The 25,199-nt window shown below is 39.7% G+C and overlaps 1 protein-coding gene across 5 annotated transcripts in view; it reads left to right on the plus strand.

Moving 5' to 3' along the window:
• RNF145 (ring finger protein 145) overlaps nt 1–25,199 on the plus strand; it is a 50,744-nt gene that overhangs the window by 17,604 nt on the left and 7,941 nt on the right. For all 5 annotated transcript variants that reach the window (XM_068959154.1, XM_068959156.1, XM_068959152.1 and 2 more), the window contains 4 exons: nt 6,396–6,504; nt 12,708–12,799; nt 17,893–18,128; nt 21,516–21,691. In XM_068959154.1, coding sequence (XP_068815255.1) covers nt 6,396–6,504; nt 12,708–12,799; nt 17,893–18,128; nt 21,516–21,691 — 613 coding nt within the window. The remainder of the gene's footprint in view (nt 1–6,395; nt 6,505–12,707; nt 12,800–17,892; nt 18,129–21,515; nt 21,692–25,199) is intronic.

The raw sequence follows: 25,199 nt of genomic DNA on the forward strand, positions 1-25,199 counted from the left end.
AAAAAAAAAAAAAGAAATTTAGGGAAGAAACTAGGGAAACGATACACCAATCTGAAACAAATACAATAAAAAGTGTCATATTAAACTTTGGTGTGAGAAGAAAGAAACAGTTTCTTCATTCCAGAAATGTTTCCCAAAATCATGAGATGAGAAAGCATGAATTAACATGTAAATGCACTCACTGCATACAAAGGTGAAGTGGTGCTCAGATTCAGCCTTATTAAAAGCATCTCTAGGTTTGCTGTCCCATGTGGTCTATTTCCTTACTCCCAGAAGCATTTAGATAAGTGGCTCGTAGAACTATTTTCCTAGTGTTACTATTTTAAACTGTAGCTATTTTTAATCAAGTGCAATTTTATGATGTGTACTCAAGTCTTTACTTTTCTTAAAAAAAAATCTACTTGCAATGTTTTCATATTCTTTTCTTGGATAAAAGGCTGTGTATGCTGCAGTTGGTAGACACAGAAGAAGGTAGAGAATATGCTATGCTCAAAATATAGCACAGCCTTCTTTCTCTTCCCATTGCTGTAGACTGCCAAACTGTATACGGCTGCCTTTATGTTCCAGGCTTTTCCTAAGCAGCTTCCTCAGTATACAAATACCTGAAGGTAGCTTTTCTATATAAAGCTGACATCTCTTTTTGGCAACTTGCATAACTTCTTTTATTAAAAAGAAAAGAGAATAGCTTGCTTGAAAGGAGATAGTTGAAATCGTGTAAGACTGAATTGACTATTGTATTTCTCTGAGCGTCAGTCAAGATAGCCACTTGTGTTCATAATTCAGAACACATTGTGACTGTTTATGTTCTTAGAGCTTCACTTCTAATTCTTAGTTCTTTACCAGTACTATTCAGACTCCCCTTGGTTGTAAGTAGTGTTGGAAGCTTATCATGAGGTATGCTATATTATAGAAACAGTCCCTGAATCATACAGCAGAGCTAGAATCAACAGTCCATTTTGATTGTTCAAGCTATACTGCAGATCTCTGTAAGGAACTTAGTTCTTGGATTATTTATACTTAAAATGCCCAGTCTCTTACACACTTTAAAATTATGAAACACCTGGTGAAACTGATGTTCCCCTCATTACTGAGTAGATTGTGTTTTGTTGAAATTATTTTCCCTGGGGTATGCAAATATTAGTAACTGGAATTCTGTTCTCTGTTGATAGTTAAACTGTGCCATGACTTGTTAAATACTAATTTCTGTGTGTGCAAGTATGTTTAGATATGTGTCTGCTCAGTTTACAACTCATTTTTCAACATATTTTCTGAAGGGCACGGTGTTAACTGTGTTAGCTTGAAGCACAAAACTTCTTGGAGTGGATAACCATTGTTTGGGCAGCTCTGGCTGACTGGGAGGGTAAGGAGGGGGTGTGCCTTGCTATTGCCTTGCGAAAACATCACTCCCCCAAAATGCAGTATATCTTAAAGCCCACCATACTTATGCTACTTTGAAGAGGTATTTAGTTAGCGCTGATGAGACAGACTAGATAAACGCTACCCTTTGTGGTGCTAGTACTAATGCTCCGGTAGCTGCTTGAGACTGATAGAGATTTTGGCAGCAAGGGCTGTCTGAATGGCTTGACTTCTGGATTAATTTCAACTTATTGAATTTTGCACGAGTTGTGTGTTAGAGCCATTTTAGATGTGGGAGAGATCATTTTGCGTGGTGGTGAAGGGTTCTGTGTGACGCTGAGCTCTGTAACAGAGCAGCCAAAGAGTAGGCCTTTCTCCCAGAAGGATGACATAGTTGTCCCAATCAATGCAGAAGACCCCATTTGACGGTTCTTCAGTGTGAGCTTAATGCATGTTGAACATGTACAAGAACTTCTACCTCTCTCCTTTTACATGACTTAAAAATTTTAAGTGGCTGTTGTGGTTCCTTCTGGACTTAAGCTAGCCTCCATCAAAGAGGCCACAGAATCTTACCTGGGAATTTCTGTGCCGTACCTTTAACTACTGTGAGCTAAAACCTGTCTTTTGAAAACCATCCACTTCTGAGGTGCTTGAGACGCAAATGATTTATTAAATCCTCTCTGTAAATTGTTCCAGTGGCTGGTTATCCTGAGAATTAGACATACTGAAAATAAAGTTTTCACCTTTAATTGTTGTTATACTACTTCCGTTACATCAAAGACGTTGTTTGAGAAGGCTGTTCTATGTTACGGGTGTCTGTATGCTGTGATCAGATCGTCTTCTGAAAGAGCTGAAACGAGGACAGTCAAGGGTTAGGCCAGAATAAAATGACTAACTCAGTGGTGATCATGTGTTGAGTCATGAGAGACATGGGTTTGGATGATGTTCTGTGGATCACAACTTACTTTACAAGGCATTGTAGGATGAGTCCTATCCCCTATTGCCCATATCCTCTGAGGGTTTCAGCCTCCCTAAATTAATTTCTTTGTGAACCAAGCAAGTGTGCTATTACTTCTCATGCTCAACGATGCAAATTCCTCACTTTGTAGTATCCAGCATAAAGAGCTACTTTTTCAGGAGGCAGTATTGTTTGGCAAGCCTCTGTAGAAGCAGTAGCCGAGTGATGGTTTGGTTTTATTAAGAAATGCTATAAACTCTTGAACTGGCTTTCACGTGCAGAGTTCTCATTTTTAGTCTAAAGCTGTAGGAGACTTTGAGTAATAATGTGAAATGGACACAAGAGATCTGTAATCATGGAAATGAGCATTAAAAAAGTTCATAAAAAGGCTGGGTTGTGACTTTGATCATGCTCCAAAAGATTCCATTGTTTGCAGCGTGTCAATAAAACTCAGACACCTGAGTCTGCTGAGAGGTAATGTGGGGTAAGTGAACCTGAGAAACACCTCGGTGGTACACAAATAGGGAGAATGCTGAAAGGCAATCTGTGAGCTGCTGCTTACTGCAACAGTGAGCATTGCACTAGTGAAAGGTTTTCATCTAGCTGAATCAACAAGTTGTAAATGAAGTCATGAGCTAGCTAATGCACGTGTTTTTGTCTAGCAATGTTTAACTTAGCTTTTCTGCTTATTCTTACTGTTTTCACAGTTTTTCTTTATTTTCTCTAGTGTGGCCTAAATCTGGTCCATCCTACAGAGGAGGCAGGAGAAATTCTGCTTCCTTGTGCTCCTGGATAGATACTAGATGGCTCTCTGCGTTTGAAAGATGGACAGAATGGGTTTCCTATAGCGCTCCTTACAGCTGGCAGTCTAAGGGTGCAAATGGCAATGCTGTTCCTTGGTTGCATAGCACCAGGACCCCTACCAGAGCGTTCAGCAAAGAATTTATTCTCTCTCACCTTTTATCTTTTTTACCGTGCATTAGGACATTTTATTTTCCAGGGCAAGAATTGGGCTCCATTGAGCCTGCTGCTTAAACTTGAGCAGAAGTGCATTTAGTGAATTAATAGGGGCAATACACCAAATCGCAAGAGTGAAAAAAATAGCACGTGTGGCCCAAAGCAAGGGAGAGGAGCAGGCCTAAAGCTCAGGAAGCTGTGCGTGAAAGTGGGCATAGTTATTGTTAACCAGTGTCTGAAGGTTGCCCCCTAGGGTTTTACAGTTTTTCACACTGTAAAACCTTGTACATGGAGAATTCTCCAAAGGGATATGTACTGTCAACATCAGATTTCCTTATGTCAGAGGAGGTGCAAATGAAAATGGAATGTAGTGACCTAGATGAGAAATCTGCTGTGAGACATTTAATTTCCTGGTCCTTTGTTTTTGAAGTAGAATCTCTTTTATGCCATACACTAATTATGTCATTTGTGCTGAAGAAAAGGGAATAGAAGATCACTTCTAGTATGTCTGAATTAGCACTCATCTTCCTTTTCTTTTGCAATGAGCCAGTTTGGTAATGAATTACTTGCTTGCTTTTTTGGCAGAGACACTGTAGATAAAAGGGAGGTTGGTACCACTGTGGGAATAGGGCCTCTGCAGCAGAAATGTAAATGTTGCAGTATGAAGTATGTTAAAATCTTTCTCTTAAAGTCACGAGAGGGAATTGTAAATAAGAGTGAAAAAGAACTGCTTTAAATGTCACTCACTCACTCTCCCCCCTCTTCAAAAATCTAACAATTAGAGCAAACAAAGGCTGTTTCAGAATAAACATTTAAATTCTGGCCCAAACTCGTGAGCAGTGGTGTTAATCATTAAAGCTACCGCAGTAACCTTGGCTCTCTTGTGTTGCTTCCCAGTGCAGTGTTGTAAGCGTCTGTGCTGTTTGGAGGCCCTCTGTTTAAAAGCCACAGATGTGACAGTAGCCTTTTCTCTCTTTTTGGTTTGTATTTAGATGTTTTTTTTTTTCACTCCTCTTTGTCTCTCCTCTTGTTCTTTATTTGGAGCTGTGATCATGTAGCGCAGAATGAGCTTCAAGCTCTTCTATAATACTCCTGTGTAACGTGACTGTGTTGGAGTGCAATGACTGCCTTTGAAAATGTCTTCCGTTTACAGAAATCATCCTAGCACAGCTCAAGTACATCACGGTGTGGCCTGAGATTAGAGAGGTTCACCTTTGTGTGATAGAAGAAGGTAAAGGAGACGGCAAAGCTTAAATACAAATACTGTAAACAGGTATTCTTGAACTATTTATAGAGTAACAGAGGAATGAAAAACTGCATAATAAATTCAGTTTACTCTTCCTTCACTTGAGTGTGAGTCATGGGCTACAGTGAGAAGGAAAGATTTAGAGGGATTTGACTTATGTCCTGGAATGGTACACAGTTGTGCCATTTGTTTTATTCCACGGAGAGAATTGCCCTTAAAGTAATCAAGGGGAGGTGGTGACTATGGCAATGACTAGGTATTAAGAATGTCTGCAGATCATTCGAGAGCTGGTGAAGCTTGTTATAGGATGATGGTTCGTGATACCATGGAATTGTGGTTTTTTTGGTAACGAAAGCCCATAGCACGTTTAGTATAGTCAAACTGGAAGATATAAGCCATATTTAAGCAATGTAAGTAAGTGACCAATATCACTTAATAAGTGTTCAGTATCACCAGCTTTCCCATCTTTTCCCATTTCACTAACTTGCTAATATTTTTGCTAACCAGCTTTACTTTCTTGACTTTAAAGCTGGTAACCGAAGAGCTCGTTCACATTGGTTTTGTCGATCCAACGAGACAGACTGGAATGTTTTAAGTCATATATGCTAAATAGTGGGATCACAGATTCTTCTGCTAGTTCAGGATGGTGTGGTGCAAACTGGTTAAATGTCTTCACGGATTCTGTCAAACGCTTCCTGTTGCTGCGATTTGCTGCTATTTGTGTGTTTGGTAGAGAAGAGGAAGGTGGTGAATGGAGAAGAGCTGTAATTGGCAGGATAAGTTCCTCTATAATGTTTTGTTCTTAGCTGCAGGGGAGTTGTTAGCTGTTGCTATTTTTTTTTTTTAAAAGGATTTCAGTGCTGGGCACTTAGGTTGACCTTCAGAAAGAGAATGAGTGCACTGCATTGTGATGAAGAGCTCAGGAATAAAGATTAGTAAGGGCACCACGCGCTAGGTCTTTGACCTGCAGAGTCTGTCTGGGGGAAAAGAGAAGGGGGTGGACACGTATCCCCCAGTTCTGATGGGGATTTTGAAATACTGCTTTCATTTAAGCACCTTAATAGAAGCAGGTATTTAAAAAAAAAAGAAAAAGTGTTCTATTTGTTCTTTTAACAGCTACTGAGTAGCCAGGCTGTGTGTTTGAAGAATAAAGCTGTATCTGCGCTGGGTCTTTTTCTGCAATCTTACTAAGTGCTAACAGGCAGCAAAGGAATTGCTGATATAAAAGTCCACAAACCTTAGGCTGTGCTGAGTCTGTCACTTGATTCACATGGCACTGTTGGCTTGAATATTCTTTAATATTACTAGTGCAGAGAAGGGCCTGTGTCCATCCATCTCAAATTGTGGCATGCAAAGTATCTTTAAACCATGAAAATACAGTGGAAGATTTAAAACATATAATACTAATCAGCATGGAAAAGAGTTCTTTGTGCCCCCCCTTTTTTTTTTTTTTTTTTTAAATAAAAGGCTTTTCTACCCTAATTGACTGTGTTTGACTTTGTGGGATGGATAGTTTTTTTTTTTCTTGTTATGCTGAAACTTGCTTTCACTGGGAGAAAGGAGGGGGCCTAGGTGTGTGTTCCCTTTGTTTCATGGCTTATAACAATTAATTCTTTTTAAAATACTGTGGATCAAGCCCACCACTTAATATCTGGTTGTAATTTTACTGCAGCCACTAGAGGTATTTCTGTTTCACAACCATGGTGTTTTTTTAAATATATATTTTGATGAGAAGAAAACTTGGTGCATGAATTTTAAAAATAAATGAAAACAAAGGCAGTTGAAGGCATCTGAGTAACTTCAGCATTTATTCAATTTTTAAGAAATTTGGGATTAAATTTCATTCTTTGAAATGTCAACCTCTGCTTTTTGTTACAGGTTACATCTTAAGTGTTGTGCTTCTGACTTTACCAAGGCAACACCTAGTTCAGCTTTACCTGTACTTCTTGACTGCACTGCTGCTGTATGCTGGTCACCAAATTTCCAGGTAAGAAAAAATGAATTTATTTTGTTAGCTTGGATTGGTGATTAGAAAAATAACCGGGATTTTGTCCATACCTTATAAAAATAGGGTAGGTCTGGGTTTGTGGAAGCACCTTTTAAAAATTATTATTATTCTTTATTATTTTTTATTGTTATGCCAGACACCTATAGCTTGCTCTTCTTTGTCCTGAAAAAATTTACAGGATTAAATCTGCAATCAAGTTCTTGTCTACATTGGAAGGAGTTAGAGCTGCTTTTGTGAGGAGCAATTAAAAAATTAAAAGCCATTAATCTAGAGAGAGAAAACACCACAAGATCAAATGTGATTTCTGATGTCGTATACTCAGTTACTCAACGGCTCAGCTAACATGCTTTCAAAACTAAATGTTTTCCAAAGTGGACAGGACGTTATTTTTAATTTGCTGGCACCTGGAATGAGAGAGAAAGTAGTTGTTGAGGAGAGGGTGAAAGTAAAAGTAGAAATTATTCTTAAATTAATCTTTAATATACTTTACAATGAATGGAAAGAGCAAACTGTCTTGTATCAAAAACACAAAAAGAGGCCGTGGAGAGTGCAAAGACAAGCAAGACAAAGTAGGTTATTTGTTTGGTTCTGGCTAAAGCTGTTCAAAGTCAGTGCAAACTTTCATACTGACGAGACATTGAGTTGAAACCAAAGAGAGTACCATCACATAATGGGAAGTTTTTAACATGTGGACTGGAGCCTGATTTTGTTTTGGTGCCTGCTGATGGGAAACATTTTAAAAGGTGCCTTTGATTGATTTAAGTGAAGTGATAGGTTTGTTATTTCCACATCAGAATTGTTATTAAAAAAGCATTTGCTGGAATATCTGTTCCTCAGTATGTTGCAGTATGTTGCTGTTAACGGAGGTTTTGCGGTGACTTGATGTACCACAGTGTCAATGTTGTGGCTGTCGCTGTTTCAGTTAATGATTTCCTGAATGGATGAGGGTGTAAGAGAGGAATTATGACCTCTTATTTCCAGGTTAGGCAGGAAAGAGGGTTTTTTGTCATTCTTGGGAGAGTCCTGAGTTGTTATAGATATACTTTTGTTACAGATGTTTCTCCTGGAGCTAAAGATGTATTAGAAAAAATGGCTCAACTTTTTTTTTTTTTTGAAATGTTATTTATCTATTTATTTATTAGAACTTCTGGTAAAATAAGGGTAGTAAAAGATATCCATCAGATACAGGGCTTTAGTCCAGAACGTTTGGAACTGGAGTTCTTTGTTTGTTGTTTGTTCTATTCTGGATTTTTAATCTTTTAAAAAGAGAGTGAGATGGGGTGAATGTGGATTTGTTTGTTTGTTTGTTTTTTTCCTTTAGAGTGATTGTAGCTGGTATTGCTGTGTGAGGTGAGACTAACAGGCTTCACTGAAGCCTGTTAGGTACTGTATTGTTTGGACTGTTTAGCCTATTGGTACTAAGCGTTCTATATTTGCTCCTTGAGTGATTTGATAAAGACTCTTAATTAAATCTTGCATCAACTGGCACAAAAAATATTTTTAATTAAAAGATGTCTTGGATTCAAATAGTCAAGCAGTATTCCCTAGCTATTTTGCAAAGCAAATGTAGTGGCTAAAATTTTTGAGTGAGCTTACCCATTCCCTAAGCGTAAAACTGATCTGATTTGACAGAAAGCAAGGTTCTTGATTGGTAAAGGGGTTTCTCAGCAGCAGCCTTTGTATAATGCAAGGAGTTACGGTTTTACTACCTCTTCAAAATAATTTTTGAATCTAATTAGTTTTCATATGGAAAGTACTAAGCATTAAAGTGTAACTAATGCACAAATATACTCTGTACTGGAGTTGCTCCTTTCATTGACAAAACCACCCAGTTCCAACTGATGTTTATATTTGGCAGACTGATCAGAATAAAACATACAGTAGTCACGTATGCAAACTGTTCCTGAATTTTTTAATAATTCTGCTTAGAGCTAAAAATTTCTAGTTAACTGCTTCCACATAGCACCAGCTGGGATGTTATTTAAGACAGAGAGCTCTCACACTGAGGCTAGTTCGGTTGATGCAAATTTATAGAACAAGACCATCATCACCTGGCACTTGTGGCTCTACAGTCTCTGGAAATTCTGAGTTGATGGAAAACTTCAGTTTTTCAGTGCTGTTTTTCCAACCCAGAAGTAGCTTGTGGTTCAGCTGCAAGACTAGGAATCATAAGATCTGAGTTTTACTTTTAAGCTCTGACTTCAGGCTTCCAGATCTGTGTTATTTTGACAAGTCACTTCACCCTCGTAGTATTTGTTTCCTCTTCTGCAAAACTGGGAATCACAGAATGGTTGAGGTTGGAAGGGACCTCTGGAGATCATCTAGTCCGACCTCCCTGCTCATACCCCAAAGGGTATGTGGATTGATTGGAGCTGATGTTCATGAGCACCTAGAGAGTCCTGGAAGGCTCTGCATTTATATGTAACATATTAACCTGGCAATTTGGATAGAGAGAATTCACCCTCTGTTTATGGAAAACAAAGAAGTCGACTTTAAAAAACAAAATCCTGCCACTTCTGACATGTGATATGTATGCTTTTTTATTTTATGTATACCTGTGCAAATGTCTTGCTTAAAAGGATCACGTTTTACAGAATCACAGAATGGTTGAGACTGGAGATGATCTAGTCCAACCCCCCACCTGCTCGAGCAGGTTCATCTAGAGCAGCTTGCCTGGGACTGTGTCCAGCTGGCTTTTGACCATCTCCAAGGACGGAGATGCCACAACCTCTCTGGGCAACTTGTTTCGGTGCTCAGTCACCCTAAACAAGTTTTTCCTTAGCTTCACACTGAACTTCCTGTGTTTTGGTTTGTGCCTCTTGCCTCTCGTCCTGTCACTGGACACCACTGAGATGAGTCTGTCCCCCTCCTCTTTACAACCTCCTTTCAGATATTTATACATGTTAAAAAGATCCTTCCTCCCCCCCCCCCGAGCCTTCTCTTCTCCAAGTTAAGCAATCCCACCTCTCAGCCTTTCTTCATGTGAGAGTTTTCTTCTCCCTGTTTTTAACAATAAAAATAAGTGTGCAGCTTCTTCAAAAAAAAGAAAAAAAAAAGAATCTTGATCGTTATCTTATTCCTTACTTTGCTGTTTTATTAGGACTGTGTTCCAGGTGTTACGCCTGGCAGAACTCAGAATGGGAAGGTTCCAGTGGTGTTGGGGAAGGAAGCGAGAGGCAGAACTGTTTGTTATGGATAATCTTAAAATACATTTTTGATTTTAAGGATGTCTGTAGATATTTAAAACCTAAGACTACATTCCAGAAGGGGTGGAGAGTGTGTGTTTGATGTTGACTATGGAGATTAATCAGCCAAAGTAAATGTCAGCAATGTGACTCAATTAGGTTGAATAACTACTATGCCTTATGTCAGTCACTTACAAAGCATATTTTAATAACAGAAGACCTTTTTGCACTTTTAGGAACAAAAAATGGTTGTGTATTTCTTTGCCTTTTTAGAGCAATGTTAGTCATGGTTGTCTGTGATTGTACGTTAACAGTCCAGCGGTTTGATTAAATGAGGCTGGGAATGCATGTACCGAATCAAGAGCAAGCAGTCTGATGGAAGCTTTATTCTTATGGCATGATTTTCTGAAGTAATAATGTAGTTCCAGTGATTTCATTAACTGGAAAATAATGGTGTTAACAGTCTTGTTTTCTTACATTGCTGCACTAAAGTGAACAATTCTGAAATGTAAAAGCTGTAGCTTAATACAGCTTTAATTGATCAAAATTGAGTGCAGATACTTGCTTTGCTCAGCATCTTGTATGGCACTGCAGCTGTTCGAGGCATCTTCTGATTGGTGTTTGTGCCAAAAGATCCCTGTGTTTGTACTGGTAATGTAATAAGAGAATCATTGCTTTGACTTTTCTTATTCAGACATCATCTACAAATACTATTTAAAAAATTAAGGAGAATTTAAAACATTTCTTCTCCAAGTTGGTAAGCCTGAAATTCTCAATTAGAGGGAGCTGCTTAAAGAATGAAACCTAGTGTAGACCTCTGTGCAGATGACTGAACCAGATAGGGGTAAGAAGTGTAGCCTGAAGGGATTTGGGTCATCTCCAGGCACGTTCCTGGTGTTGAAGAAGCAACTTTATGTGCAACTTTGCTGGCGTGCCTTACGAAGTTGTGTAAGGTCTTGCTACAGTTGTTTTTTTGGATGATTTTGTAACTTGTTTCCTAACAGATATAAAAGAAACTTAATGTCTTCACGGCTTTCCTTCTAGCAGTTTAGACATAGCCAGTGTTTTCACTGTCAGTTTGACATAGGCTGGCGTGGCTAATATAAAAAGGCGTCATCACCGTGAAACAAATTCAGACAAGGAAAATCCATGCTGTTAATTTTGTCTTCCTTTGTAGCTCTGATGGATTATCCTATTAGTGCTGCTAGTGCTTTCTGTTCACATTAAAAAAAAAAAAAAAGTTAGCATAAAATAAATATAAAACATAGTCCCCAAAGTGGCATATGGATGTTGGAAGGTAGAAAAAAAAAAAAAAAAACCCTTGTGCTTAGCTATATCTTGATAACAAGGGAAAATGTTCCATCTAGAATCAGTTGTCTTAAGTGCCTTTTTCCATCCTCATGTGTTTTTAATTGCAGGTTACAACATACCTCACATGTACTATGACACTTGAAAAGCTGCAGTGAGTAGGCAGGGCTGTCAGCTATAAAGAAGAGGCTTTGAAGTATTTGTTTTAGTACTTGGAGATTTATGTATTGAATTCCAGAGATTTTTTGGCAAATGAAAATGTGATTACCTTATCTTGGGAGAGCGAACTAATACTAGAACAGGAGTATTTTTCCACGTTTCTGGGGAGAAGTGAATGCTTCCAGTTGCACAAAGTTGTGTATTTTCTTCTGTACTGAAATAAGAGCAATTCTCGTATTGGTTGTGGTTTCCGGTATTGTTTGCCTTACTCTGACAGCATCTGTTCTCGGCAAGTGTGGCTTGCCTCACTGGTGTAAATAAATATGTAACAAATGAAGTGCTGTGTCCCTCCAGCAAATAGACTCTGCTAGCTCCACGCAGGGTCGGATCAAGTGTGTCTGTCTGGCCTGCCAGGGACATGATGCAGCTTGACAGGAATGACTGGACAGTGTGAGCCAGATAATAGCAGTGTCTTCGTTATGCTGCTGGGGGCAGAGTTGGTTGTGTCGTAACAAGGATGGAGCAGCAGGAATCCTGAGAGTGGTAAAGAAAGGCTCACAAGGCGAGGCAGAAAGAGGGGCTGACGATATGGATCCAAAGGGTCATAAGTCTTGTCGGCTGTCTCGTGGCAGGAGATTAAGGAGCCGCTAGAGAACGACTGCTGCGCTGTTCCAGGACCTTCTTCCGGAAGTGCAAAATGTTTGCTGTTAGTGAGAATTCCATATTTGAGTTATATTGCTGTTACGTGTGTGAGCCTGCTTGAAGGCAGAGCTGATGGATGACCTCTAACAGCAGAAAAATGCCCAGTTGCCTTGGGTTCTTTTTTTTTCTCCGTTTGCCTGAGCCGCTCTCCTTGCTCTCCTTTTTTGAGAGAAATTACAAATTTTCACACTATCTTACTATATCTGTCAACAGCAGTCAATCAGTTTGAGGGTATTCACAGCAGTTGGTCCCCCCGAGTTCCCCAGGATAGAATTAAACGTTTAAAATCATGTTGAATAAAAGGATTATGAAAGAATTCTTATCCTTGACCCTGCTCCATGACTGTCACTTTTCCTTCTACCTAATTTTAATTCAGTGCAAAGAGAACTAGAATTGTTCAGTGCAAAATATGATAACCATTGAGTTGGAAGACCTTGCCCTCAAGCCCTCAATTTTTTTTTACATGGAACTGGTGGGAAAATAAATTATGATGAGGAGGAAGAATACTTTAAAAAGAAACTTAAAAATGGGAAGGTGCTTAAGAGGATTTTGTTAGTAAGTAATTTCAGGCCATGCTCTGAAGAACATCTTGGGTGCCGCAAAGGATTTTTTTCGCAGCTATGCGAGTCTAATAACAGATAATACTTTTATCACTAAGGTCATGCCTCACTTAGTTTCTTGTACCACTGAGGTTGTCATAACAGTAGTCTTAACGTTGCTTTTTAAAATTTAGTTAATTGACTGTAGCATACACCAAAATCGCATATATATGGAATGGATGCATGTCTGACCATAAGTGTCGTAATACTTTGTGGTTTTATTTTTTAGGGATTATGTTAGGAGCGAATTGGAATCGGGATATGAAGGGCCAATGTACTTGGAACCTCTCTCTATGAATCGTTTCATGACTGCTTTAGTAGGTAAGTGGGTTAAATATTTGTGATATAGGGGAGAACTCGGCTTCATTCTTGAATCTTGCATGTTTTACCTTTGTGGTCTCAAATTTTTCTGTTGCTTTAGTAGTTGTGATCTTCTGCAAGAGGCGTGGAAGGCTACGTGTGTCCTGCCTGACTCTTTATATGCTGCAGATTTACCAATACTCCCTTGCTTACAAATATGAAGTATTTTCTAGGTCTATTTTGGAGCCTCCCCCCCCCTTTTTTTTTAATTTAGTGTTAGATTTAAATGTTTTCTGGGTTCGTCTGGGTTTTCTAATGAATCCATTACACTATTGTGAAGATGCATTTTTTTGCAGTTCTTCGTCTATACTTCATAATTGTGTATCTGAAATGAGATATGTATTGTAAATTAGCAGACTATCAAAAGTGAATGGTGTAGATATATGCTTATAGAAGCACTTTAAATTCATGTCTAGGAGTTTGGGTGAAAACACCACAAACCAATTAGCAGCTCTTTTAGAAGCTATTTTAACACAGTTAGTGGCAGAAGGGATATTTTTCTTATGAGTGCTGTCTTGTTTTGTCTGTGGTATTCCACATGCTCCCCTCCCCGCTAAACAGGGTCAAGGCATGAAGGAAAAAGGGAAAAAGATCTGAAGGTATCCTGTAAATGGTCACTTCAGTTTGTAGTGGCAGGTCACTTTTCCTGAGCACCTAGCACTTTTTTGGAAGAAATTATAATATTGTTTAATTCTTCTGCACTTACCATTTCTAGAATTGTGCTTCCTAAATGTAGTCCCTTGCTTCCATGATGTTCTTGTACTTACAGTCTGGTTCAGAACGGCTGGACTTTCTAGAATATTACTTAGGTGGAAAGTACTGCAGAAATTCCAGCGCTAGCAAGTGTTTGTAATGCTTGTCTTTGACAATGCTGTACAAGCATTTTTCTTTATTGGCTGTATAGATGAACACTATTATCCCCTTACAAAGAACTGATGGACGTAAGATTGGCTGAGTAGTGTCTTTTATCACACAGAAGGTGAGTGTGTATATGGGTGTACAGGCTTTTTTTTTTTTTTTTTTTTAACTGAATGCCAGCAATATTTCTAATTAAACAGTTACGGAGCCACGAGTCAAGCCTACTTTTAAAGTGCGTGGTTAATGGCAGAGGTGACTTTTCTACATAAAAATCTAAAAGAAATCCTGAAGAATTGGACTTCCTACACTCTTTTTCCCTTGCACTCCCTTCCCAAATGAACTTTGACTGGAAGAGAATAAATTCAGCATTAAGGTTGCTGAGCCATACCATATGTTATACTGAGAGGATACTGGCATACACATACCCTGTGTATTTTGAAATTAAGCCTAAGATAAACTCTGAAGGGAATTAAGGAAGATTTTTCTTCTCTTAGATCTATGGGTTTCAGTCAGCTATGTACTCTTGGCAAAACTCGGCTTCTTTCTGTTTGCTTGCAGCTGCTAAGGGATTGAGAGTCTGCCAGGAGATTTAAATGAGTTTACCTTTTTACAGTATGTTAGGTCTACCAGACTATATGTATCTCCTGTGTGCCTGGTTTCTAACTTTCAAATGGGAGGTTTTTCTTTGCTTTTAATGATTTCTTACGGAAATAACACTGGTGTTTTCTGAGGAAAGGAAATCTTCTTTAGAGATCGTTTTCCCTCTTCTGAGTTTCTAGATATATTAAATTTTACTCTAATTTGCCCTACTCTATAGTGTTAAGGTTGCTGAAGCTTAGCGCTCAGCAGTGCTCCTTCTTGGTGAGCCGGTGACAAACTTGCGTTGCATAGTTTTATTTATTCCTGGCAAAAGGTCCTGTGTGTCTGTCATGGTAATTTCTTGTCAAATGACACTGAACTACAGCTAAAGCCTTAAGTGTATTTCAGTGAGAAAATATCAGCAATTAATGCTTTGAATCTCGCTCAGGTGCAATGCGAGGACCCATTGTGAAGCAGAATCAGTCAGAGCGCTTTACAAAGCAGCAGGCAGGCCTGAGTAGGAGGAGGAATAATTGTGCTACTGATACAGCTGTGTTTCCTGAAAGTTCTGGTCAGAGTTAAAGGGAAGCTGTACAGCACTCCAGTTGGTTCACAAATTTAATCTGCTGTTGTTAATGCTTTTATTCATTAGTGCTTTTGTGAATAGCCTCTCATAGTCATTCCTTCCTCCTGGATCTAATTCAGTCTAACAGCTGTTGACGACAGGGGTTACTAATACGCTCCTGAGTGCTCTAGGTAGAATAAATGTATGTCTTGGAGGACTGCTTCTTGGATGGATGTGCCACTTCGTGAGCATGTCAGGTGTAAAAGTTCAAAGCTATGTGGTTTCGGAAGCTATGCTGTCTTGAAGACTTACTTTTTCTTAATGCTTTATAATGGGATTGTATGTTAACTTCTAAGCCATCCTGGTTTTCACGTAAGTTAATGTGGTAGCCAGGAAATTTCTTAACATCCACTTTTTAAAAGTGGGGATGAAACAAAGACGGTTCCGTACTAAGAGTGGTTTGAACGGAGGTTTTACCACTTAGGCTTACTTGTCGCACGTTTTCTACTGGCTAGGAGGCTTTGACTGCCTATCAGCAATGTTTAATATGTTTTTGGAGGTTTGGGGAAGGGAAAGAATGTCCGAAACTTCAGGCAACAGATTTCTTCCTTATTCTCTCATTCCCTAGTAGACAGCCTTTGTTTTCTGCAGGAGATTTCCAGCTGTAGGATTCATTGACTGTGTCTGGCAGTTTTCAGTCCACGGCATTTAAGTTTACAAAACACAAACAGTCAGCTGGATTTGCTAATCTTAGAAGTTAGAGCGCTAAAATTTCTTTATGTATTGATATAAAGTAGAGATTCATTTCTTTTGGGCTGATACTGCTACCATGTTTGTGGTGTCTCACAGTGTACAGCCCCACATGGAGATAAACTATGGTCTATGGCAGAACGATTTTTCTATCCTGAAATAAAGTGCTGCTACTCTAGTTTAAAACGGGCAGTACCAGTCGCTAAAAGTTCTCGTAGAGGCATCTTTTCAGGCCCTTCCTGAAGGGATCAAGAAGCGACAAGATGCAGACTTCAGAAAGGAGATCAGAACCTCAAGAGAAAGTGCTCCGTTTACTTCCTTTGATGGTGTCCAACTCTCCTTCCCCTAACTAGTAACTTTAAATCAGTGTTTGGGCTGAAAAGGCTCGAGGGAGAGAGAGCTTAACGGAGATGACTGGAATACTTGGCACATCACTCCTTTGAGGAAAGCAGTCGTTGCTGTTTCATGAGATGAGACTGGAATTTGAGGTCCTCTTTTGTGGTAAGAGAGCTCCAAAGTGTGCACCCTCAGGAGTGCTGGATAGTTCAACCTGATGTCATGGCCGTCCTTTATTTCAGATGATAACATTCTTATTAAATCCCAAAGAGCATATCGGATGCTAGTATTTGTATCCCTTTGTGTGTGAGGCTGGGTTGCCTTAGTTACCATGAGTCACAGAAATCATAGCAAGCTGACTGTGGCCCCTGAATATTATGGCACAGCAGCGTGTTGCTGCTGTCTGAGCTGGGATTGTAGCAACATGTTTTTCTTTTTTGCTGCCAAGCGTGTATTTGGGCAGAGAACAACAAAGCAAAGAGAGGATGCTTCAGAGTTGGAGTCTGTACTTTTTAGAAAGATAAGCAGAGTAGCTTTCTCTGTGATCAGGCTTATGAGACCCAGTATGCTGTGTCAAAGCTGATAAAGTGTCTTGCTGAAAGCACTTATACTCGTTCTGAAAATACGCCTGGTAACTTGAAAAATACATTTAGCAAATTGAGAGTAGGACTTAACGCGCAGCTTGAGAGGTCAGTGTAAAGGGGGAAGAACTTTGTATGTTGAAGGAATAGTGTTCAGAGATTTCTCATTTCAAAATAACTGAAACTGAGATGAAACAGTTCTTTTCTGGGTAGGAAAGCTAGGTAGGATGAAAGACAAACCCTAGCATATTATCGTTTCTCCTCTTCCAACTTCCCTTCATAATCCATCTAATTCCAGGAGGACTTACAATGTCAGCCAGTTTATGCGATTGCGTGGAGCTAGCTCAGACCAAGAGAGATTATTTCCCTGATGTTATTAGACTGTGCTTGGCTGGGACTAACTCCTAGTTCCAAGAAAAGATGAGGATTCAAGGATTAGTGGAGGTGGCTCCAAAACAGCACGTTAACGCTTGCGCTTGGTACTGTGTATTGTGGCTTCCAGACCTAAGCAAATATACGTGAGAACAAGGTTTCACTCTTGTAGGAATATGTAATAAGCTTTTTCCTTACTGCGAAATTATGGATGAGAACTGTTCTTACCCAAGCAATATGTATTTGGCCCATTCTGCTTCCTCTGAGATAAAAGGTACAACTTCCAGTGACTCTTAATACGATCAGTTAGGCTGGTGTGGTCCGCTCTAGAAATACCGCCCTCCAAATCTGTGTGTGTGGGGGAGAGATGTGCTCATGCTTGTGCCCCCGCCAGCAGTTAAAAGAGAATGTAGTTTTTAAGTATCTGTCACTTGCAAGCTTCAGAAATAATTTTGAGCAACTGCCCTAGGGCATTACAAAATTATTGAAGTCTCAGCTGCTGACCTGGCTGCTCTCCTGTTCTTGACCAGTAATTCCTCTTGACAGTAAAAATATTGTTGATCTAAAAGCCGTTTGGGATCTCTGATTGCTCTTTTTCCTAGATCAGGCAGGGTAAAATAGTAGTATAGCTAGGCTTCAGAAAAGCTATTGTTGTATATACAGATAACTGGTGGGATTTTTGTTGAGTTGCGAACGTTAAGGGCAAGGACAGAGGCATGACTTGGTTAGTCATCCTCTGCGTGATTTCTCCCTGGAGCTCTGTGTTAAGCAGAATATGATTCTGCATTTGTTTCGGGGCAACATCTCTCTAATCTGTAAAGTGAAAGCATATCCTTTGCATGTTTTGAAAATGATAACTTTTATGACCTGGCAAAAGATGCAGAGGAGCCTGATTTCATTAGAGCTGTGATAATATTCTGGATGATAAATGTATTATGAAAGATACTGTATTGAAATATGTTTTCCTTGAAGGGATAATCAGCTTGATATAAAATACTGTGTTGCATTTCCAGGTCAGCTGGTGGTATGTACACTCTGCTCCTGCGTCATGAAAACAAAACAGATCTGGCTTTTCTCTGCTCACATGCTCCCTCTACTGGCACGTCTCTGCCTGGTCCCTTTGGAAACCATTGTTGTCATCAACAAATTTGCCATGATTTTCACTGGTTTAGAAGTTCTCTACTTTCTGGCATCTAATCTTCTGGTGCCCTATAATTTGGCAAAATCTGCATACAGAGAGCTTGTCCAGGTAAGACTTGTACACAGAACATAAGAGTTTTATTGTCTTTGGCCTGAACTTTTGTGCAGGAATGAAACAACAAAGTAGTTTGTCTTCTGTGCATCTGTTTGTATGTTAACTCAGGCTTTCTTAGCAAACACAATGTGTGCTCCTATCCACAGACTCTTCCTTCTGTAATTTATGGAAACTTGCAATTTGCATGATTGAGCAGTTGCAGCGATAGCCTGAGTTATGCTCTTGGCTAGCTAAGCATTCCCACTTTGTTTGGACTTCACTTAGTCTTTCCAAATGCAAACTAAAAGACAGGATTGTGGCAGAATGGAGTTTTACATTTACAGCCTCATTGAATAATCAAGGTACTTTCCATGTAGCAGTTGCAGTAGCCATTCTTTTTTTAAAAAAACACCTTCTATATGACAAGCATTTGTAATTATAATAGTTTTAGGCTGGGAACAATGCTAAAGCTGAACAGTCTCTATAACTTAAAGTGTGATTCTAAAGGCCTATGGTATTTTCTTCAGAACAGTAGCATTTGCTCAAATATCTTAAAAAAAAAAAAAAAAAAAAAAAAACCTAAGCCAAAACAAAAAAGTTACCAAATACGTAAGACTGATCTGAGATGCATCCGTTCTATTAACCCTTTGGCATCTAATATCTAATGTATACTTCGTTAAAGGGTGCTGTGTTAATGGTACATAAACATCATGCCTTCATATATCTCAAAATAAAAAATTGATGCTTGCTTGCTTTTGACTGACCTGCTAGTTCTGCCCCTACCACTCCCTGTATTCTTTTCAAACCACGTCCCTAGTTTTCTGCCTGCTGCTCTTCGCTCCAGAAGTCATCTGAAAACTAACTTGTTAAGCTCCTTCAAAGCCCTCTTTAAAGCTCTCCTTTGTTGTCATATCTGTCATGTCCAAACAAAAACTTGGCAGCGGTAGGTGTCTGGTGTGCCAAGGTCTCAGCCTGTCACTTTGATCATTACTGTCTTGTTATTTGTTTTGTATGTAATTGGTCTTTGGAGCAGGATTATCCTTCTGTGCTTGTACAACTCCTAGCATGGTCTGATCATATCCATAGCTAGCTTGCAGATTTGCTGATAAAACGCATTTGGGAGCTAACAGGCAAAGCTCCAGTATCCTTGCTTTCCAGTGAAGATGAGAAAGCTGGGTTTGCTCTTTGCTGAAGAAGGGGGGAAAAAAGAGAAAGCAGTAACATTTATGGTAAAACTGAGAACTATGCAACTTGAAGACTTGCAAGAGTTTGGAGCCAACACTTTGATTTTCCACACATTCAGAAGTCAGCTTCCTGAAGTCAAATTCAAATCTAATGTGGATTTGAGTCATGTATCTATTTTTCTAGGAACTTTGTGTTTAAAACACTTGAACATCTTAACAAGGTTTTAATTGCGTATACCTTCCTGTTGGAATGAAACACACCGAATTTTTTTTTTTTGGGGGGGGGGGGAGGGGAGGATGTGGGGATGAGGTTAGAATTATATTCTAAATACAGCTGTTACAGAAGTCTCCATCTCTCCATCTTTGGGATTGTTTTCCTCTGATCTTTTCTTCTGGTATTTCAAATCTTTGTTCGCCAGGTTGTGTTATGCTGTTGCAAGTGTGAGATGGAAATTTTCCTTGTGTGTGGCTGTTGGTCATTAGTCATATTCTTTCTCCTGACCTTTTATGTAGATCAAGGGAATAAAGTTCTTCCCTGTGAATATGGAATAAATGGCAGAATGTTTGCAAGGTGCCACTGGACTTGAAATAGACTTGTATGCAGCTCTTTTCTCAATGAATGTTAGAGAGAGTGGTTTGGAATGAAGTTCTGCATGTTGAGTGGTTTTCATGTTTTAATCGCAATACAAGAAAACAGGATTTTTGTTTTTTAAGAGCTAGCTGGTCTTTGCCCATGCTTCCAAAACAGAGCAGAAAAACACTTTGCTCATAGTGTATTTGTATAACTGGCTGCTTCACTACAGATCAAGATGATAAATGTGCTTATTCCAGAGGAGGTTATTGCTCTGTTTGTTGAATGTTCTGTTGCTTGTATTTCCTTTATTATAACTTTATGTTGTTAACTTTTAGTGATGCCATCATCCTGGTGGTTATGAGCTTACTACTCTTTTAGGCTGGAGTTGATGCTGTTCTATTACTGGCAAAACTTAGTGGATACTAAGGTGCTAAGCACTGAGGTGTTCCTGAGCACAGCACCTTAGGGGAGGCAGCCCCAACAGGTAGACCAAGGCAGCTTTTTGTGTGTGGGTTTATTCCACGCTGTGGATAATGATGTCATATAAGAGCAGATCCAGAAACTTGGCTGCCTGTTTGCTGCAGGATATGCCATAAATGCCTCATGGTTATGAGGCCAAGGGAGCCTCCGGAGGGCAGAAGCGGTTCCTTGACCAGTCAGTGCGCAAAGCTGAAAGTGGATATTTGGCTCTACGTTTCTGCAGGTAGCATATGGCTTGTCAGCCAGCCTCAGCAGATACTACAGCAGGTCCCTTGAACATATGTAACATCCCTTGTGCTTGTCATAAAAGACTAAGTAGGCAGCTTTGTTAACGTTTTGTTGAAGTACAAACTTTCTCATGCATTTGCCAGCTGTCATGGATTTTCTGTCTTTGTGGGAAGTAGAAGATGAGGAAATAGTGGCTATGAATGATTTCCTTTTGACCTTTCGTATTAAGTTCATCTGTATGAAGTTCTAGCTTCCTGACATTCACTGCATTATAACTTAGCATTAGCAATACAAAAGGAGTTTGAGCTTCAGAATCTTCTGAAATAACTTCATAACCATAAACTTCAAAAGACATGGCTGATTAGGAACAAAAGTTTGATACATGTTCATTTTGAGATACTTAAATATAAAACATCTGTTGTATTTAATGTTTCCTTTAAACTGTTCAGCAAAGCAGATTTATTGTAATGGAATGATGTGGCTCATTTCAGTAACTTAGTAAGTGCAGTGGGTTGGCCGTAGCTGCAGAGAAAACGGCACTGCTGGGACTTAAGCTAGGCAAAAGGTCTGAGTGGGCTGTGTGTGAGCTGGAGGCATGCTTCCTCTCCAACTGTCGCTGCCTGACAATGCTGCAGTCAGCAACTCTGAGCCTGTTGTTCTCGGGAAGGGGCATTGAACTGTTCAGATAGTTTGCTGCACAGTTGGGCGCTTTGTCTACTTTGAGTGAGATAGTGGATCAGCTGGTGGTGGTATTTCACTGCTGAGTCTGGGCTCTCTTGGGTCAAGCTATGTAGTGTGAACCTCCTTTTTTGCCTTTGGGGTGGCTATTGTTATGTGAATTACCTTCAGCTTCATTGTGGTTATGCTGTTGAGTATCCTTTCTCTTCAATATGTGCTGCGAACCAGTAACAAACTATTTTTCTCTGTCTTGCCCAGGTGGTGGAGGTATATGGTCTCCTGGCTTTGGGAATGTCTCTGTGGAACCAGCTGGTGGTCCCAGTTCTCTTCATGGTGTTTTGGCTTGTCTTATTTGCTCTTCAGATCTATTCCTATTTCAGTACACGGGACCAGCCTGCCTCAAGAGAGAGGCTCCTCTTCCTCTTCTTGACAAGGTAATTAACTGGAGTCTGCAAATAGTTACTTTTCTGTTTTGACTGTGTTCTGGAATGAATATCTTTTGCTTTTAAATAGACTAGATGTGCAGATCAGCTTTGTTGCACGTTGATGCCTAGCAAATATTTGTCCTTATTGCATTGACCACGTATGTAAGCCCAGTTAAGCTTGTCTTTGAGGCATGGGTCCCAGTTCAGAACAGACGGCATAAGTAGAACTGTGGGTGAGTTCCCAAAGACAGCAAAATACTTCTTTGATAAGGAAGTCATTGTAGGAATTAGAGCATTGGTTCAGGGGTCTGTTTTAAGTATACAAATTGTTTTTAAGTCTGAGATATTCCAGATGAAGTTCTTGGTTCTGTCCAACGTGATATCTTGTTTGTGATCGTGTTGTCTTCTGAGCCCTGTGTGTCTTGCTTCTTACTTCTGGTGTGGGACATGTTTTTGAATTTATCCAAGCAACTGAAGTAACCAACTCCTAACGTGACTTTTGAGTCCGGTGGCTAATTTGACAAAGGTATAAAGGTCTTAAAGATCTCAAATTTCTAAAAGCCTTGTAAAAACTGGTTGTGGGGTAAAGGAGAAAGGCCTGAATTAGTTCTGTTGTTAAGAGAAAAGGCAGCATTTGAGGGATTTTTCTGGCTGAACCGTACATGCCTAAGTTAGAACCAGCTGCAGCTTGTACTGACTCTTGGCTAGCTAGAAATTATGGTATAAAACAGGGAGGAGGAGCGTGGAGCGGAGAGGAACTGGGTGTATTACAAGAGAAAGTGGGGAAGACAAATGAGATTATACAATCTTGGGACAGGGAGAAAAGAGCTAGGGGTAGTGCCTAAACATGCAGGTAACATAGGATGTATTCATAAGAGACTAGACATCATTAATTCTACTTTGTGGAATAACTTGTTTGAGGAGCTTGCTCATCACTAGTCTTCTGATCAGACTTTCCAGTTGCTCTGTGTGTGTGTGTGTGTGTGTGCGCGCCTGTCTGTCTGTGTGATATGTTAAGCTCTCAGAACTCATTGTCATTAAGGAGAAATAGAAGGGATTTTATTGTTTGAGATATTAGTCACTTACATTGTCATACTGTATTGTATAAGAGCACTGTTATCAGTTTTTCAAGTAAAGTAGCAATGTTTGAAGTTTTTCCTCCTATTCACCTCTGTTGCAATTTCAAGTTTGCTACAACACAGAATACTGTATTTAGCAGTTACTAGAAGTGAAGCAAACTACCATTTTCCTAATAAATTAGTTGTTTGTACACCAAAGTTGTCAGACTTCCCCTGTTCCTGGCAAAACAAGGAAGCTTATTCTGCAGACTTCATTGACTTGTTCCGTGAGTGAATGAGTACAAATCAGTCTCTGTTCAGTTCTTCTGCAATTGCAAAAATTCAGACAGGACTCTGAAAATGCTCTCAGTGTTTGCTTTGTCACAGCGAGAGAAACCAATGTTCGTTTGTCTTAGAAACGCAAACTCAGATAGTACTTCTGACAGCTTCTTACCCTTTAGGAGGGAGCTGAAATATCTCATGTCAGACTGGCTAATAAATGTTTCCAGTTCAGCCAGGGTATTCTACTTTAATGCCGTCTGTTTAACAAAACAGAAGAAAAGAGATGCTCTTCCACGAAGAATAGTGACTTCTGCATCCTTGCCCTTAATTAAGTGCGTGACCATTTAAAATAGTGTAACTGGAATTCAGGTGAGAGTAATTGGCATGTTTTAATACTTCTGCTAAACTTTCACAAGGACACCAGAACGGTTGTACTAGGTCAGACCAAACACTCATTTAGCCTAGGATCCAGTTTCCAGCAATGGCCATAAGTGTGTGTCTGAAAAGACAACCATCCATAATATGACAAATAGGACGCTTCCTAACACTCTTCCAGTCCCCCATCCAACTTTGGTTGACAGGCTTCCTAAACTGCTTGTAGCTAGTATGTATTCAGTAACCCTAAAAAGCCTTCTCTTCATCAACTTGCCTTCTTCTGCCCTTGAACCTATATATACTTGGGGTATATATATACTGTGAAAGATCCCAAGGCAAGGAGTTCCACAGCTCAGCTAGATCTGTAGAATCCGTTTTGGTTGTTTTGAATCTTTGTAGTTTTATTTAATGCGAGAATTAAGAGGCATTAAAAAGAGAGCAAAGAATTGTTACTTTTTTTTTTTTTTTTTTTTAAGTCATGAATGGTATAGGTCTGTTTTTCCCAGACTGAAGAGTTCCTCCTTGCATATTTACTCTGTAAAAACTGCTCTGTACCTTTCACTGTCCTTGTTCCTCTCAAGGTCTTTTCCATGAATATGCAGCTGCTGTGATTTTTGAGAAACTTTGAAGAATTCAGCTCTCCAGGACAACTTATAAACTTGTATTTGAGACGTGAACATAGCACTGAGAAGTCTCTAGGCTCCTCTTCGAGCTCTTAAGCTCCTCCAGTACCCTTACATGGAAAAATCATCTACAAATAGCTTTATTTAAAAGGGTGCTAAAACCTATTACTCTCTGACAAAAAAGGGTTGGACATCAGGCAGAAAGGCCGGGATTCTTGATTTCTAATAAGTTATTCTGAAACAAAACTAGAGTTACTCAAATATCCTACAGAAATAGCTTATTTAAAAATTGCGTCTCTCACTGCCTGGCCTGATGGGAAGACTTGAAAGCTTTTCAGCCCTGCTCAGTTTAGCAAATAGGTGGAATCTGAAGGCTTAGTGAACACTAAAATCCTAGTGAACAAGTTAAGATTGTTTTGCATGAGTGTGCGTGCCAATGTATGACCCTGTAATTGTGTGTCTGAGAATGTCAAGGTGCGTAAGCCCTGGCTAACACCTAGCTCTTTATTTAGTGTGGGGACATGCAGTGTAGTGCACCTCGTTCTGGCAGTGTTGTGTTTCAGAAGCCCCAGTAGGGCTTCCGTTGCTCGAAATAACTCAGCGCCAGGGTCAGCAGATGAGCAGCCCTAGGGTAAGGGAACTGGAGGAACTCATCTGTTTTCAGCATCACTTCTGGGGTCTTGAACTTTGGGACTTTACTGCTGTAGCAAAGGAAAGGGAAAAACCTGCTGAAGGAGAATATTCTTCACGGTCTTGTTTTATTGCTTTTTACTCAGCTACTTGAAAGATGGAACATGCTTTGTGTTGTCTACGTAAAGCATTCACTAGCTTTTTGAGCTTGATGTGAGTGCTACCCGAAAGCCTCCAATCTTTTGACTGGAGTTATCAGTTCAAAGTTCGTTTGCGTTATTGTGGATCTGAATGGAAATGGCCTTAGTCAATCCAGCTGCTCTAAGTCTGTGCTTCTGGTAGCTGGGCGAAATTTCAGCAAGTAACTTGAGTGCATTGTGTCTAATTGCTTAAAATTGACTGTTGGTTATTGCAATCCTATGCAAGCGGGACAGTGCCACCGTGTGACAGCAACTGTGAAGCAAGAAGCAAATGAACAGTGGAAGACCACACTGTGTTTCCCTAGCTCCAGCCCGAAGGCAATCACTAGTTAGTTGAGATTAGGTTGCA

This window comes from Struthio camelus, chromosome 13, assembly GCF_040807025.1.
Source record: "Struthio camelus isolate bStrCam1 chromosome 13, bStrCam1.hap1, whole genome shotgun sequence".
NCBI classification, from domain to species: Eukaryota; Metazoa; Chordata; class Aves; order Struthioniformes; family Struthionidae; genus Struthio; species Struthio camelus.